An 18,437-nucleotide genomic window follows, 5' to 3' on the forward strand; every position below is an offset into this window, starting at 1 on the left:
TTGTTAATTAACTGAAATCGCATTAATAAAGTTACTTGAAAATGCGCTTGGCATCGTATGTGTGTGGTTATTGGCGATGTGTGCGTGACACGCGCGTCATAAGGTAATTTTAAAGAAATTTAAATTTATTTTATGAAATTTGTTTAAAAAACGAAAGTTCTTAGAAGAATTTAATAAAATATGATTTTTAATAATATAAAATATTTGTAAAATGTTCAAAATGGTTACCAAATAAATAAAATAAAATTTTTTGTAGGGCTAATTTATAACAAACTAAGTTGGCCATCTCTAGAATTCATTTTTTGTAATAAGTACTGTTTATTATTCGGCCATCTCTAGAATTCGCGTTTTAAAATATGTAAAAAAAATATGGGTTAAGTCTAAGCATTATTAACTATAAAAAGGTTAACAACTATTAAAAACATTAAAGACTATTTAATAGTAACAACTTTTAATAGGAAAACTACCATGAAATATAATGTAATGTACATTTTGTTGTTGTGAGAGTAACTATTTCATTGGTAAAACTGACTGTTAACTCATTTAACTACTATAATTAATAAAATTAATTATTAATTGTTGGGTTTAGGTATTTTAACCTTCTGTATTCTGAGCGTTAAACTCTCTTTTTTAAAGACCTCTCGTCTTTGACACATCATTAACATTTTCCGATGGCGAAAAAATGGTATCCCACATTGGGGAACTGTCATCTCTGGAAAGGCTGTTTATGCTGCTCGTTTTGTGTGTGTGGAGCCGCCGCAGCGCATAAAAAGTTTTAATTGGCAGGCGACGAAGTTGACCTGTGACCTCTGGCGGGACACACACGCACACACACTCGCTGCGAGCACACACACACAGTTGCAGAGGAGCGACAACAATTTTTAAGTGCATTTTGAAATGCACATTTTATTTCACATCTTTCTCTGCGTGTTGCGCTGCTTCTTCTTCAACTGGTGTGTGTGTGTGTGTGTGTGTGGAAAATGGGAAAAACACGCACACAACTTACAATTGCATTACATTTTGCATACATTTTGTGTGTGTTTAATTTTAATGCGGAGAAAACGCCAAGTTTAATAGCCAAAATGTGTTGTTAACACACTTAAAAAATGTATGCGCCAAAATGAAAGGCGGTGAAAAGTAGAAAAAAGGGGTAGCGTAATCAGAATTTATTTATTTTGCATTTTCGTACATGCATTTTCCATTAAACTCGTCTGGAAATTGCAATGCCAGAGGGCCAAAAGTCAGCAGGAGCTGCAATAAGAGCCCGCTTAATTATTTAAGTTATATTATATTAAAAAATGTCTTTTATTTTATAATCGTAGCCCAAAAGGCGTTTCCAAACTGATTTCCAATGATTTTCACTCAATTTTATATGAAAAAATTCTGTTTTGTGCATAATAGTTTTTTGGTTTATTTACTTCATTTATATGTAACTGATTCAGCATAATTAATGAGTCTCGTTTTTAAACTTCGCCAATCAAACGACAATTGAATGCCGCTCAAAGAAAGGCCAGTGCTCAATGTTGAGTGGAGTTGGCAATTTTGAGTGACTGTGTGCTGGTTTTGAGTGGAAATTTCACAGTGGGTCGGCGATTATTTACTGACTTGAATAAAAGATGATTTTTTTTTGTAAGGGGTTCAACAAACAGCAATAATAAAATAATTTATCAGAAATACATTTTCTACAAATAATTTTTAGTTTTTCCTTAGAAAAATAAAATTTTTTTTTAATTTCTAAATAAAATTGAATTAAATTTTTAAATTTTTTTATAATTATCACCTATTACTATATTTATACAATGATTTCTAACGGCTCACGTTTTTCTCGTTTGGGTGAGTGAATCTGTCCAATAAAATATGTACGTATAAGGTCTTAATCGGAGGTAAATTGAAATGGAATATCATATGATATTTCAGAATTTGGAATAAAAGTTTAATCAAATCGGACGACTTTATCATATAGCTGCTAACGATCGGATAATAAATGTGAAAATAATACGTAAGCCATTATATTTTGTTTTCCGTAAACATACACGATATTAAAATGAAATGGAACATTATCTTTAAATTTTTTTAATTAGTTTTTAGTTTTCTAAAAATAAATATCAAAAATAATAATAATAAATAAAATAAAAAATAAAATTAAAAGTAAATACATAAAATACATACAATGTTCCCATGGGAAGTTAGCTTCCTTTCTTGTTACATCTAAAATAAGTGTTTACTGCTTGTATTTAAATGTAAGATGAGGTAATGTAATTGCAAATAAATAAAATACTTATTATTTTACCTGATAATTTCAGTTGCGACCCACTTCACTGCGGTTGCGCCACTCGCTTCGTTCGTTTTGGCCCACGCGTCCCACTGTGCGCGTCGTCGGCAGAGGCCGAAGCAGCGGAGGAAGAAGAAGCAGCAGCAACAGAAACGGCAGAAAGGCAGCAGCGGCAGCGGCAGAGGCAGCGCAGTCTGTTTTGTGCGCGCGTGGTGAACGGTTGTTTCTCGTGTTGTCGTCGGAGAAATTGCACTTTCTGCGATTTGCGAACTGCGATTGGCGACTTGTGCGACTTCTCCGCTACCGGATTCTCGAGTTTTAGTTCATCGTTTTGTTGATTGTTGTGGTTTTAACCACGTTGGACTTGGACTAGAGCGTTTTTGTTGTTGTCTTCTCACCTTCAAAAACAAATTTATCCAGCAAGAAGAAGCAGAAGAAGAAGAAGTAGAAGAAAAAGCAGTAAGCGCGCCGTCTCTTTCGCACCGATCGCGTTTTTTGTTGGTTTTTTGTTATGTTTTATTGCTGTTGTTTTGTGTGTGTGTGAAGAAATGCCGCCAAAAAGCCAAAGGCATCATGGAATAAACATTGTTTATTTAAACCAAAATTTACTTGAAATGTTTCTTAGCCACGAATATTTGCCAGTGTGTGAATGTGTGTGTGTGTGTGTCAGAATTGCATGTGAAAAACGAGTTTAAAAACCAGTCTTAAAAACCCAAAAGAAAAAGGGTTCGAAAACAGTGAGAGCGAAAGAGAGAGAGAGGTTTTTTTTGGTTTTTGCTTTTTGCTTTTGCATTCTCATTCTCTCAATTCGGTTTCGATCGCGCCCTCTCTCTCTCTCTCTCCCTCTCTCTTGCTCTTCTGGCTTCTACCTGTGGCAGGTGTGCTTGTGTTTGTTTGCGTGAGCGCGAATGGCTGGCACAAAGCAAAAACTCAAAAAGTGACGTTTAAAATTTCATGTTTCGCTTTATGTTTTATGTTTTAGCCAAAAAAAAAGATGTGAGAGATGAATAATTAAAACTAGAAATTAGACTAAAACGTAGAAAAGACGGAGAAGAAGACGAAGACGGCTAAAAACATTAAAAGAAATCCAAGAAGTACCGAAAGCCAACAACAAATGCTCAAATCTGCGGCGTCGTCGCTGCGTCGACGTCGTCCGAAAGCAACAACAACAGGAACAACAGCCATTGAGATGCCGTCGCTGCCGCAGTCGACGTCGCTGCTTGCAGCGCTGCTCTTGCTCTGCTACTGCGACAGCTGCTTATTTTTTTGTTACGCGGGTAAGTTTACCTTCTTTTGCATTCCCCTCTCCTTTTGGTTCTTCTTTCTGCTTTTTTTTTTTTTGGACGAAAACAAGTACAAAACAAACAGCCGTGGGAATTTCGAAATAAGAAGGAGCCGCACAAAAGGCAGCTCGAAAAGAACCCTCGCGTTCGAATTTGAATTCGAATTCGATGATCGAATGCAGTTCTTCGGTTTTCTGTTTTGCTGCTCTTATTTTTCGGCTTATCAAAATATGGCAAGCAAACATTATAAATTTCAAGTACAGTGAAGCCACAATAACCAAGATGTGTCTATTTTGTGTAAGTTAAACGTGGTCTTTTAATTTGAATTATAAAGAAAAATCAAGATATTATTTAAAATGATCTTAAACGAAAGAATTCAAAATAAATAATATTAATCATAACTTATAGACTTCTTCAATCATTAGAGTTCCCACTGTAAATTGAAATATTACAAAAAGGTCTGAGTAAAAATAAACCTGCTTATCTAGCCTCTCTTTCTGGAGTGTGAAAATATTTCACGCTTTTCCACGATCTGTTGGAATTCTAATGATTTTTTTGCCGTATTTTTTCTGTGAGAAAATTATGAAAATGGAACCAGATTCATTAAGCATAACTGTGAAATGTGCTTTTTACTTGGGATTCAAGAACCTGAGTTGCGTGAGTTTTTACTGGAGTTTTATTGCAAAAAAAATGGATAAGTTTTGTCTCATATCATAATTCATGGAAAAAATGCTGAATAGAAACGTTGGCAAGGAACTTGCTAGGGGGAAATATCCAGTTGCAGACAGTCTTATCTTAAAGTTGACAAAAAGTATTAAATAACCTTCCAAAGAAGATCTCCTTTTGTGTTTTACGTTATTTATTTGATCTGTTTGCTCTGTTAAGAGCTTATATTTTCTTACTGTGCAATGCATTTCTTCCATTCACATGCATCTTTTCAAGATATTTCAGAGTCAAGAAGATAGAGTTGAAATCTGCAAAGGCACGTAAGAATGCGGTATTGCTATATTATCTACCTCTCGAAATAGTCAAACATGTGTAAAGATCACAATATACTATTATTAAATTATGTATCAATATTATATATACCAACTATCAAATCTTTACTTAAATCGATGACTTATATACCTTTCGAAACAACCAAACATCTGTTAGGATCACAACATACTATTAACAATTTATATTACCAACTATAAAATCTGTACTTAAGTCGATGACTTATCGATTAAAATATCTCTTAACTTATAGCCTCATGAAACGCACTGTATACTATGGATTCTTGCATTTTGTTCATTTATGCGCCGATTTGTTTGGACAATAAATTCTTGCCCCCGAGGTTGGCGAACCAAACATTATATTGTGCATTGTATTATGTGCCCGCCAAACCAAATATTAAATACAGAATCAACAAATTTCCGATTTGAATTTCGCGAGGGGCTTACACACATAACCTCACATTTGCGCTGGGGTTTTCAACATGCACCGACTGAATAGTTTATGGTGGGGGTTTTCAGGGCAATTTCAGGGGGTTTTTGGGTGTTTTCGAGGTATACGGGGCATCAAAAGCGGGGGGGACGGAGTCACCACAATGAGTCCCTTAGGCTCTGTTTGTGTTGCTGTTGGTATTTGGAGGCCTTTGGTTTTGCGGGGGCGTTCCGTGGAGCCTGAAATTGTTGTGCAAATTGAACTCTACAGATAGGAAGTTGTAAGCCCGCATTAAAAGTGCAATATCCGAGATTTTCAATAGCAGTATTATTACATTGATTATAGGCGAGTTTATGTAATTAAATAAGTAAGGGTGTTATAATTGACTGAATAATATATATGTATATGATATGCGACGGAAATAAGTCGAAGTCAATCAGAAGTCTCGGGTTTATCAGGCTTGGGAAAGGGGAAACCACCCCGATCTTGTGTATAAATACTTTTGCGATATTTAGGTTTACGTTCTTTGCAATCTGACCTTGTCAATGGGCGGAAAAGTGGGGGGAAGTTGGGTGGGTATCAACTGCAGCTGAGCGTGGAAAGTGCTGAATTAGCTAAATAGTTTGTGAGCTTTGTATCGTCTTCCGTCTGTCTGGCTCTTCTTTTTTTTTGTACTTATTTTTTTGTTTTTAGCCATCTGTTTCTGCCACTGCAGGTGGGGCACCTCCCCCTTTCGCCCACCCTCCAGTGGCTGTCAAACTGTTTGCCTGACTGGGAAAAGGAGAAATATAAAGAAGAAGACGATGAAATCTGACAAAAAATGCAAATTGTTTGTCCAGCTGCTTTACTTCTGCCTTGTCTTTCCGCACTTGTTGTACCCTCTTACCTCTCAAACCCCTTGCGAAAATTCATACACAGAAAATAAGTTCAAGATGCCTTATAGCTTGTTCTAAAAAAAGATATATTTAAATCAGAAATATTGAAAAAAATGTATTGTTTTGTGTGAGAAGTTTTTGCAATTTCCTATGTTAAATATGAGTTGGGTACATTTTTGAAATGAATTTAAAAACTAATATCAGTTATTTCTGATATGTTTTATGATATGTTTTAATAATGATATGTTAGTAATTTAAAACCGCAATATTTTTCCCTGTGCACTCATTTTTTGACCAATTTTTATACTTCTTTCTTGCATTCATTTTTTTGCCCATTTGTGTTTCCCAAAGATATTTTTTAGCCATCATCTCGGGTTACACGGCAAACACACGGAGCCAAAATCTAAAGATGAAGACGACAGTTTTATAATTGGCTTCAACTTGCTTTGCTTGTTGTTGGACCTGAGGACCCATACCATTTCATCCCATCCCATCCCCAATATGTTTTCCTTTTTCCCACTCTCCATTCATTAACTTGTGACATCAATTTAACAGTGCAACGAAATCGCTTTTCAAGCCAAAAAGATGACAAAATAAATTGCGACAAACACCAAAAGTTATGAATACGACCCAAAAAACGAACATGAAATCACTTTTTAAGCTCTTTTTCGCGCTCATTGTTGTTGTTTAAGTTGCGAATGGAGAAGGTTAAGGTGCGAAAAAAAATAGTAAAAAATATAAACCAAAAAAAAAAAAAACGGAAACGAAGGGAAATAATTTATGAAGATTGTCCAAGGGAATTGACTGTGAAAGAGATATATGTAATTTAAACAATATAGAGCGAATGATGATGATAACTGTTCGGCTCTATAGCGTAAACAAAGAGGTACAGTGCGTTTCATAACAGCAAGTCAATTAAACTCGAGTGCGGTAATCAGAGCGGAGCTGAAAAAAAAAACAAACTGAAAAGTAACTATCAAAAGCGAAAGTCTGATATTCGATAAGAAAACAATGATCGAAAAGTGATCATTGGTTGAATGGTCGTATCTTTTTGTGTATTTCAGGTTTCAGTTTGGGTAATATCATTATTAAATAAACCTATGACTGTGTTTATTATCAAAGGTAATGAAGTATTCTTATTTGAAACCTGGTTTGATTCATTTTCATGTCATATAGTATCATTTGTTTTTGCTACTAGATTATGGATCAACGGAAATATCCTTGCTTCCTATTTCCAGTAACCATTTTATCGATAGTCTGTTGTTCGATAAGAAAACAATGATCGAAATGCGAGCATGCCTATTATTTTGTGTATTTGTGGTTTCAGGAGTGCTTATATCATTATTAAAGAAACTTATGAACAGTGTTTATTATCGAAGGTAATGAAGTACTACTAGATTATGTGTCAACGGAATTATTCTTGCTTCCGATTTCCAGTAACCTTTTTATCGTAGTCTAGTTATGTGTGTCCACCTACGAAAATTCGATTAGTTTTCTTCTGCATTTCACTTTCCGGTTTCTGCTTTCTGTATTTGCGGTTTTTTCCAGCAAATATTTTTCGTAGAGCAGTGGAGATGTGGATGGGGATGGTTGGGTTATATTCATCAACATTGTGACATGATATTTTACTGTTATTCCAGTGTCTATGGCTGGAAAAAGAGTTTCCATTTCGCTCGTTTGGACTCCATCCTCTGGGGGACACATTCTCGATGTCCTGTTCTCCTGTCAAACTGCTCCTGCCACACAATCTCGGCAACGAACTGAAAATCTCCTTTCGTTTTGCCACTGCACATTTTCCGTTAACAAGCTTGCTTTCTGGATTGCCATTTTATAAGCCAGTAAGCGCCTTTGGCTAACAAATCTCTCTCAAATATTCTGGAGAAAAAACAAAATGAAGATGCCAATTCGATGAGAAAAAATGAAAACAACAACACTGCGCAGCTAAAAAGGATCGAATGTATTTTTTTTTGCTTGTCTAATGATGGCCAAAAGTTAAATGTACAGCATAATGGTTTTCATTATTTGACTGGTATAATACGCATATCGCATTCCATACAAAACACTCGCCTAATTTAATAAAGAATTTCCGATCGAAGCGACTAAACGACCGCATTAGATAAATCAAATTTTTCCGGCCAATTGTTTGAATGCGTCAAAAATTGATTGACCCACAAATGACCATGGGCGGAGGCAGGAGGGGTTTTTTTTTTTTGTTATTCCTGTTGTGGCTTTCGAGCATTATCGTAATGCCTTTCTATTGACAATGTAAATCGGGCGACTCGCTTGGATTTTTGCATTAAACGGACATTTGCACACACGGGATGCCGGAAAACACAAAAGCACACAGGGGCGTAGACAAAAGGGGGGTAACAGATTTTAAATAAAATTTTATTGACCAAATGGAGGCACCAGAAACAAACGCTTAAATATAATTACTAAAAAAGTGTTATGATGTGATATGATATGATATATCAAATATGATTATATGCTATACAATATGAAGTGATATCATATGATTTGTACAAAAATTATTAGTTCAATCAAGAATTAAAAACCATAAAAACATGAAACTAACATTTCATACAAGTTTTAAATGGTTAAATCGGAAATAAAATCATTAAAGTCTGTATAAGCCTGGAAAATCACAGGGGGAGCCTTAAATCCGTGACAGCATGAAAGATGGAGCATAAATAACAACAATAACAATTATCCGCGATCTATCGGAAAATGCAAAGTGTTGATGTATGGGAAAAGCGATAGAGGAAAAAGCCCAAAAAAGAGGCAGCAAAACGAAAAGAGCCGGTCAACAGCATTTACAATGCCAAATTACAACCAGCGGGAAAATGTTTGACCAGCATATATATAGAACATTCTGCCCCCCCCCGAAAATACGACACCCATTCCCGCATTGCAGTTTTTCCCCACTTTCCCGCTGCTTTTCAGCCCTTTTTCGAGCCGGGATAGGTTTTCCCTGTGGAGCGATAGATTGACCAAAAGTCAAATGTGTCTCGCACAGTTTGATATTTTCGCTGGGAAACTGTGACAAATGAGTAAACAGTTTGATGATCCCAAAATGAAGCGAATTAAACGGTAGAAGATTGTTCGCTTTGAGTGTCCTTAAAACTTTGATACGGTTATTAAACAGATTAGCAAGTTTGCCGCTTCTTGCGAAACTTTCTAAAGTGTTTAAAAATCAAAAAAGTACAAAATGAGCAAGTGCAACGCAGAAGGAGCAGACTGTTAAATGGGAGTTAATTACGAACTGCACTTTTGGGGGGAAAAGTATTTGTTTTTAAGCTTACGCGAAATATGACCAATAAAATGTTGGCAAGTTTATTCGGAAGAGTTGGCCTTACTTAGGAATACTTCAAGACATACTCCCCATTCGAGGTAATTAAGATTCTCTTTGTTTGCCTTTTATACGTATCGTTTAGTCCAAAACGAAATCCAAGTGATTCTCAAATTGCTGCCAAACTGTGTGTGCTCAATTGTGCTTAAATTGTTTGAATTCATAGAAATACCTAAAAGATACAAGATTCAGCAAATACTCGTTAGTGTAGAGATATATGTACATTGTACAGATTGTAACTGCTTGTGTAAATATTTCTTGATTTTTTCTTGCTTTGTGTTGGCTTTTCTGACTGATTTTCCATTCTGCTTGCCACGCATTTCAATTAGCATTGATCCACTTGCAACAAAAGAAACTTGGAAGAAGCAAGCAGTAAAACGAAAAACCATTAAAAAAATGCAATCAAAAATGTATGTTTTCCCCTTTTGTCTTCTGTTTTTTTTTTTTATATCCAAACGCCGCTCAATAATGATTTATTTATAAATTTATGAAGAATATTTTTATGGCTTCTAATGAAGCACGTCTGAGGATACAGTTAATGTTCACTAATTAATAAAGCCACCCCCCTTTGATCAACCCCACCCCCTTCAGAATGTTGATTACCAATTTTCCATTGTTTCTGCTTTTGTGCGTTACCTTGATTCATGAAGAGTTTTATTGCATTTTCCCTACAACGATTTTTTTCCTTCAATTAATATGCGAAAGAGGTAAAACCATCGCGGCATGTCAGAGGTGTGGCAAAAGGGGGGTTTTAGCTGGCGGAAGGGGGTGACGCATGTCAAACTAAGCGAGCGAATGATTGAGTGAAGAAGAATTTCTTGCAAGCAAAAAAAAAAAAAGAAGAAAACGCCACGATCAAGGCCAGGTTAAGAAGTTGTTGGGAAAACGGTGGGCACAGGGGCGTAGAGGGGGGTTCTGGGTGCAGGGTAGGTCATTGCATGTGTGTGCTTACCTTCGCTGGGCACATTTGCATAAGCTGCAGAGCAAAAACAGCTAAAACAGTCGAGACATTTTATTGTGACTTGCATACTGAAAAAGAGGTTGAGATGGGGTAAACGCAGTTGCAGATCGATGGTTTTAGTACCCTTTATCATAGGTAAAGTACTAACAAAATGGGATATATATATAGTCTTATAATGGAATAAAAATATTATGAAGTAGATCTATTAGAACTTGAATAAGTCGTAAAAAAAACTCCGTAAATGGAAAAAGATCTTTTTAAAAATCTCTGTAAACGGTTCAAGATCTTATAAAAAAATTCTGTATATGGGATATTAACCCGAACTGAAGTCAAAGTATCATCATTTGATCAAAGAATGTATTTATTTTTAAAGGACTCTATAGTAAAAGAGAATATTATTATTACCAATAGTTACGTTATCCAAAGATCTATAAGGAATTTAAATTTTCAGACAAAGAACCCATTTTAAAAAGAATCTATAATAAAAGTGAATATCATTATCATCCATAGTTGAGATAACCAAAGTTCTGTACAGAATTTTTATGCATAAAACTTCATTTTTTTTATGGAACCCCAAGTCTAGTTGTGTTCAGAATGGTAAATCCCATACTCTATAGGGTATTGAAATGAAGAAGCGCCACGAGGAGCAGCGGACCAAAGCCAGGTGCAAATTGAAGGCACAAACACCATAAGAAGAGGACGTCGCCGAAGAAGACGCAGAATAAGTGGTAGGGGGAGGACCTATTCTAGAAGAAGACGACTGCTATCATTAGACATTTCCGGTCTTTGACTGCACTCTCACACAGATACTCCACACACACACACACACGAGTATTCTTTGGGTTACCTTTTTGGGTTCCACGGCGACCGGCGTTTCTTTAGCCCAAAATCACAGATACAAAACACACGCACACTCACATATGTTGCACACGTTTCGGATTGCGTGGAAAGAGACGGGGAGATGTGGCAGAAGGAGATAGTAAGAAAAGTACCAGAAGTACCACAGTACCATACCAAAAGTATGCCTCATGGGGAATATTCCGCCAAAGAGTGCGAAAGACAGCAGGCGCTAACAATCTGTGCGCTGAAGTTTCAAGTGGTTTTCCACAGTGTGGAAAACTCATTGTTGGTTTTGGTTTTTCGTTCACCATTAATTGTAGCAAAAGTTTTAACTACGAATATCTCACTAGCAGAAGTCTTATTGATTGAATCGTCGCCACCACTAATCACATGTTTTTCTTGGCTTAAGTTTTCCGCTTAATCAGTCAAGTATATGGGAATTTTGTTTATTTTCCTTGGGCTACTTGCACAAGAAGATCATGCATTATGGAATAAAAATCTCTACAACTGATGGATAGATTACAGTCGTTGATTACCTTGCGGTTTCTAGAGTTTTGAGAACGTGTCAGGTGTACTTTATCTGGGACATGGAAAATATTATTCTTGTTATTACACCTTTATCCATAATTTGTAGTCCACTTATCGCACCTTTCAGAGAGCTTAACCCGCTAAAACTTGTTGTTCCCTTAACTATGCGGTTACACGTTCTTATATCCTACGTAGCCTACTTAGCATAGTACCCCACAAAAGGGGGCGTTGGGATTGAAGAGGGGCGTGGCTATTGCTAATTTTATTATGCACACACGCAAACACACATAGCCAGACAAGCAGACATTTTTACATTCCACCTTCGACGCGCTGCTTTATCACTTTCTACATGGACTCGAATCTGGTCATAAGGAATTCAGCATTCACCTTTGACCCCCCTGTGACCCGCTCCTCGATTGTTGACGCCTTTAAATATTAAATAAGAAGCGGAGAAGAGAACAACAGAGGAAAAACAAGCAGAAACCAAAAGAACAGAGGGGGAAAAGGTGAGCTATATATTTTTCAGTGCTTGGGCACGTTGTCAATACGCCAGCCCCTTTGTAAAGTAAGAAAACAGCCCACTTACCAACTTACCACTAGGTTTTCGAAACTCCCCCGCCTTATAGGAGTCACCCTGTGACACCCTGTGTCGGTGTTTTGAAGTTTGCTCAGTCTTTTTCTTTTTTTTTTCTTTTTGTGTTTGCATTTTGATCAGCTTCAACTTTGGAGATTTGCTAAGTGGGTAGGGGTTTCCTCACTGCGCTACCTTTTGTTTTCCTCACCCACTCTCCTTTTTTTCCCCCCTCTGACACTGTTGACAAGTTCCCTTTCCCGCGCTAAAATTTCTCCTGTCTCTTTTCTGGCTTCTTGAGTCGCATCGCCGGCTACTTCATCTTCTTCTCCTCGTCGTCTCCTTCATTCCACTTAATTGTGGCCACATTTTGAGGGGGGTTAAGTGTAGATACAGTCGAAAAAATGGTATACTAAGATAGTCTTTCGTCTTATAATAGTCTAGTATAGATGTTAAAAAATTTTATTATAGAAAAATGCTCATATTTTTAGAAAATATTCAATTATTCACTGCACTGTTATCAAAATAAAATAATATATGTAACGTATGAACGGATGAATACGACTATGTGTATAAATCCCGGATAATTTTCCATGTCACATCCGTATGATTATACCAATACTAAAAGTAGAATATATTACTAATATAAACAAAATGATGATATATCATAGCTAATATATGACTTTATTTCTATAACTGAAAATGATTTAACTTTGTAAAACATATATACCCTTTGTTTTATGAGCTAAAGTATTGTAGATAGTGTTTTAAAAGTATATTATAAATATTATATGACTTGACTTCTATAATTGCAAATGATTAACTTTTTAAAACATATATACCCTTTGTTTTATGAGCTAAAGTATTGTAGATAGTGTTTTAAAAGTATATTATAAATATTATATGACTTGATTTCTATAAGTGCATTGTGTTGGGAGGGGGGCGGTATTATATCTCGTGCCTTAACTCCTTGTACATTTTATTGCTTTTGTGTTTTATGACGCCTCAGCGTGTGCTGCAATTTATATTCATTTTCATACCTTAATCGCTTATCCCCCAAGCAGCTGGATGGAATCTCCTTGTTTTTCCCTTTTCCTATCCGTTATTCATTTCGCCCTCATCCATTGTTAATAGCAATTAAGTTTGCTTTTAATATCTCATAATTTGCCAATTTGAGCTGATAAATGATCCGAAATATATTGTAGGGGGGAGATTCGTGTGAAAATAGATGGCTTAAATGAGTGTCTTTTGAGCTTGTGCACTTGTCCTATCAGTTTTGGCCAATATTTCATGACCCAAAGTCGCTAATCTAGATATTGCACATAATATATATGTCCATATATTTGGAATATTAAATAGGTTAAACTGTCGGATTTTTATCTAATCGTTGATGTGGATTTTTATCTATGGCAAATATTAATGGTAGATCGTTAAGTGGCACATGTGTATCAATTGGAGTTGTGATAAACATTTGTTCTTGAGTGGTGACTAAACAAAAATGAAGGTATTATTAATTTTTTTTTTAGATCTACAATTTACCTTTTTTATTAGTTTTCCTTTATTCACATTATCCGCACTCCATTCTATATTTTATTAGATACAATACACTTGATAATGGAGCCCAAAAACCTGGAGCCCATGCATAATTTGTGATAATGGGGCGTACACACAATCCGAAAATCCACAAAAACAATCGGACAGACACAAAAAGAAGGAAAGCACCCGAAAAAATCTTATCACACTCAATTGTTGACAAACGAAGGTGGAACGTAAAAAAAGCACGAACACCGAATAGAATTTCTGAAAGAGTGGGTTTCTTTTTGGGTTTTTATTTTTACCCGGCTTTTGTTTGAACTGCTATTGCAATCATGTCGCCTCCCACAGCCACGCCCACTCTAATGAGCCTCATGTGTTGGCTTAAATGTTTCAACATTTATTTTACTTTCATTGTTGGCAACACAGTCATTCTATGTCCATGTGTATGAATGTTTATCTCTAGGTTAGCGTTGCCCTTTATTTTTGTCACTTTGGTAAAGGGTTCTACGGTTCGGGGAAGAGAAGTCATGATGATGCAAGAAATGTTTTCGATTAGTAATAGTCCATTTTTAGAAGGTTACAATCACAAAATTATTTTCTTCTGCGGTTATTATCATTACTTTTTTATATAAACCAAGTACTAAAGTATTAATCATTGTTTAAATTTGAAGAAGACATAAATATATACTTTGTGTTTTGCTATTATCAGTATTTTATAAATAGTATATGTACATATATAGTATTCTATTATAATCAAATTTAGTTTCATAAGCAAAAGATTGATTCATATTTTTACATGTCAATAAAACCAGCTTAACTTTTAAAGTTTAATAATATCATATTTATTTTATGTAGATATACCCCACTTATAGAGCATTAAAATGTTCTTGTGTTTTTCTCCCAATTCCTTTCATATCTTTTTTTTTTCGATCATTGGTTATCAATTTGAGTTCCGCTGGTGGCCTGCCATGTTCAATTTGGTATCGATGATGGATGTTGGCTCGGCGATTAGCTAATAACCTGGCCGGCAAAAACAGTAAGCCGTTTTTCTCTGGGAAATGAGGAATAAGCTCTAAATGGGAAATGAGACAGAAAATGCGGCCAGAGTTGAGTTTTTTGGCTTTGTCAAGCAAAGAATTGTGCTTAACTCATAAAGCCGATGGAACCAGACCGTACATACGTACATACGTACATACCTAAACATACCTGTACACAAAAAACCCCAACCCCAAAACTCATTGGTAACCAGATGCATGCCAATGGCATGAATCATGAATATTGATCTCCCTCTTTTGAATGGCTCTTGGTGTTGTGTGACTCAGTTCGGTTTTAGCCTTTGGTAGTGCTGCCTCCTCCTCCTCTTTTGTTGCCTGTTGCCAACCGCTTTTTGGCCAAGAGAGCAGACAGGGTTGGGGGGCATAAACAAGAAGCGGAAATGGTCAACAGAAGTAGTAGTACACGGATAAAAAATAAAGAGCAACCTGATTATGTACCCAAATTAATATAATTTAATAAATGTATTTTTGACCAGAGAATAGTGTAAAAAAGACAATCCTAACTGTCTTTTCTTTCTCATATAAAAACAAAAAGTTGGAAAATTGGTAACCCATCATTTAATTTTTTTTTGCTGTGTAGTAGCAGCAGCAAAATGTATCCGAAACTCTTCAAAATGAATTGTCATCATCATTTTGTTGTCGCTTGCATCTCTTTTGGGGCCAACTGGGGCGCCACCTGGCGGACACCACTGGACCAAATAGTCGCAGGGGGGGGGGGGGGGGTATACTTCTGGGGAATCGGTCTTTAATGTTTCGGCTTTTTGGATTTTAGTAATCTTTTGCTGATCTTCGGGGAAAAACATGATTTCCTTGGAATTTCGAATCGCTAATTGACTCTCAACAAAACCATCTGTTGTTATGTAAATATCTTATGACTAATGTAGAGATTTGCCATAATAGCTATGATATTTTGCCAGACCCACACCTTTTTTAAATTTTAATTAGTTTAGGTTTTTTGTGGTTATAGAATAGGTGACAAATGTGCATTAGAGCTTAATATAAAATCGTGTTCTATTATAACCAATTGATGTCTCGCATTTGCGACCCTAAATCCCCTGGCGAATGCCATGTCATTACGAATGCATCAATCACACTGGATCAATACTTTTCCAATTGTTAATTGAAATTAAATTCGTGTGAAATTGCAATCATAATCTTTGCTTCACCTTCTGTTTTAAACCCCCCCCAATTAATTACATAAGTAGGAGATATGAATGTGTAAATTCTTGAACTCGGACAAAAGGCTGATGATGAAAGGCATTTACTTTGGATTCGGTAGGGCAACAAAGATTACAGATAGACTCGCTTTCCCCTTAATTGGGTAAGTGGCATATATTCCTATTTTCATTCCCATCCCCAATCAACATCCCATCGGCCCACCGCCCCATAAATATAACCCCCCGATTTTGTCTGTTCTTTGTCCAACTATTTGAGTTATTTGTAGTTTGCGTGCGGGCAGCGCATTTCGCATTTCTCCCCCGTGGAATGTTCCGCCGGAACCGCCCTGAAATCACTGTAATTGTTGAGATTTTTCCTGCCCGCGGGTGGGTTAAAAGTCTTAGGGTTCCGCGGATCCGAAAGCGATTGACAGACCCTAAAACAAAACAAGAACAGAAAAACATTGCAAAAAAAAAATATGAGAAAAATGTCTGTTTCCACAAGGAGAGCAAAACTTTCGTTTTGATGTTTTCTTTTGTTGACTCAATATATTTATGGCAGGCTGGTTTGGGGGGTTGGGGTTGTACTTATATAATTATGTGGTAATTATGTTGTTCAACTCTTTGTCCCAGTTGCTTGTGTGTCTCTCTTTATGCGGCTACAAGTACGATGACAATTGACAAAAGCCAGTCGGCGGGAGCCAAACAAAAGAAGGTTCGGGGGGAAATCAAGCCAAGCTCTTTTAAATCGAAGTTTAAGTGGTCTCCCGCCAAACGGAAAGCGGAGTAAAGAGGGCTTCTGGTATGGCCCCATACCACGATTGTGTGTTGTTATAAGTTATGGGAGCTTAAGCGGGTATTCTAACTTTGTTAAATACTTGGATATCTTAAGTAATTTCTTCATGTAATATTATAATATATATTATATATTATATTATATTATAACTTCTTGCTTGGATATTTATCCTAATTCCTTCATGCAATATTATAACTTCTTGCCTCGTGTTACTATTAAAACAATTGTAGAAAGGATGAGTACCCAAAAGAAATATATATATAATATAATTTTCTAAGTTATGAATGGTATACATATATCTTATACATGAAGATACATATGTAAAGATGTTTAATATATATATTTGTAATATATCATATAATATATAATATAATTTTCTAAGTAATGAAGAGTATATGTCTTATACATGAAGATTTATAAAGATTTGTAATATATATATATATAATATATCATATCTTGAACATCCCATTTAAAACAGACTTTGATTTAAAACACATTTCATATTAAGTCCTACATAGTTGTGTTTTACTAGATATTACCTAAAATCCATCGTCTAGTAATAACCACTTATAGCCAACACACAACTTTCTAAGATATTTGGGGCGTTAGATGTTAGATGTCATTAAAGGGTATTCCAAGTTTTAGTTTCCCCCAAAAGATAATCCACGATTCTTGTGCTTGTTTCTGTTGTTGATTGCGCATCTTAATTAATTTGACATAAATTGCAAGCGAAATAAAACGCAGAGAAGGGACAGAAACATGTGTATGCTGTGTGTGTGGCGCCCCCTTTGGAATGCCCGCCCCGTCGGCAGCTTCTTCCTCTTCTTCTTGCTTGCCAACCAGTTGCACACAGTCTGTTGCAAAAGTTGGCGCTCGGCAAATTTGTTTGCTTAAGCCCTTTTGTCTGCCTGTATGCTGTGTGTGTTTGTTTGTTTGTTCCCTCGCACGCCTGTATTTGTATCTGTGTGTGTATCTGTGTGTGGATGTGTGTTTGTATTTGTGCGAGTCTGAAAAGGACGATTGGGCAAAGTAAACTTTTAATTGCATTCACTTTGCATCAAACATCTACATACACACCCACATATATCTTGTATTGCACACTATACTTAATTGGGCATCATATTGATCGGAGCCTGGCTTCATTAGCAGCCTGAAAATATATAGTATGGCCAAAGTTTCACTCCATTCATTCGAGCGAATGGAGAAGTTTTACAGAAGCGATTTAGTGCTAAATCCATTAGTTTAGTAAATAATTAGTTTTGGTTGGGCTTTTATTGGAATTCGGAAAGAGGAGCCGATTGCCTTTTCAAAAGGACTTTAGATTTGAATGGAGAATTGTACGTACATACTCTAAATCGAATACTATTGGAAAATCCAATGAAATATATCATGTGGTTACCATATAGATAATATTTTTTAGACCCCAACATTTATGTTTATAATTGTTATTTGTTTATTATTGTTGTTTGTTTAATATAATTATTCATTGAACATGATTACTAATCGTTATTATGAAAATAAAAAATTTTGGTTACCTTTAAAATGGAATAGAATTTATTAAAAAAAATCCTAAGTATTATTAAATTATCGGAAAACCTTATAAAATATACCATGTGGTTACCATATAGATAACATTTTTAAAACGGCAATGATTATTATTTTTGGTTTATTAGTATAATTAGTTTATTATTTTTATTGATTGATAATGGCTATGATTTTTATTATGAACATATAATATTATGGATACTTTTAAAACGGAATAGAATTTATTAAAGAAATCCTAAGTATT

At 35.7% G+C, this 18,437-nt stretch overlaps 1 protein-coding gene across 12 annotated transcripts in view; it reads left to right on the top strand.

Moving 5' to 3' along the window:
• Positions 1-2,482: 2,482 nt before the first annotated feature.
• Positions 2,483-18,437, top strand: part of LOC119555861 (protein sidekick) — an 83,647-nt gene continuing 67,692 nt past the window's right edge. For 11 of the 12 annotated variants that reach the window (XM_037867502.1, XM_037867506.1, XM_037867505.1 and 8 more), the window contains exons 1-2: positions 2,483-2,731; positions 3,255-3,549. In XM_037867502.1, coding sequence (XP_037723430.1) covers positions 3,387-3,549 — 163 coding nt within the window. In that variant the 5' untranslated portion in view covers positions 2,483-2,731; positions 3,255-3,386. Of the gene's footprint in view, positions 2,732-2,753; positions 2,770-3,254; positions 3,550-18,437 lie in introns of those variants that run through there. The other variant, XM_037867503.1, reaches the window with a different exon arrangement.

This window comes from Drosophila subpulchrella, chromosome X (assembly GCF_014743375.2).
Source record: "Drosophila subpulchrella strain 33 F10 #4 breed RU33 chromosome X, RU_Dsub_v1.1 Primary Assembly, whole genome shotgun sequence".
NCBI classification, from domain to species: Eukaryota; Metazoa; Arthropoda; class Insecta; order Diptera; family Drosophilidae; genus Drosophila; species Drosophila subpulchrella.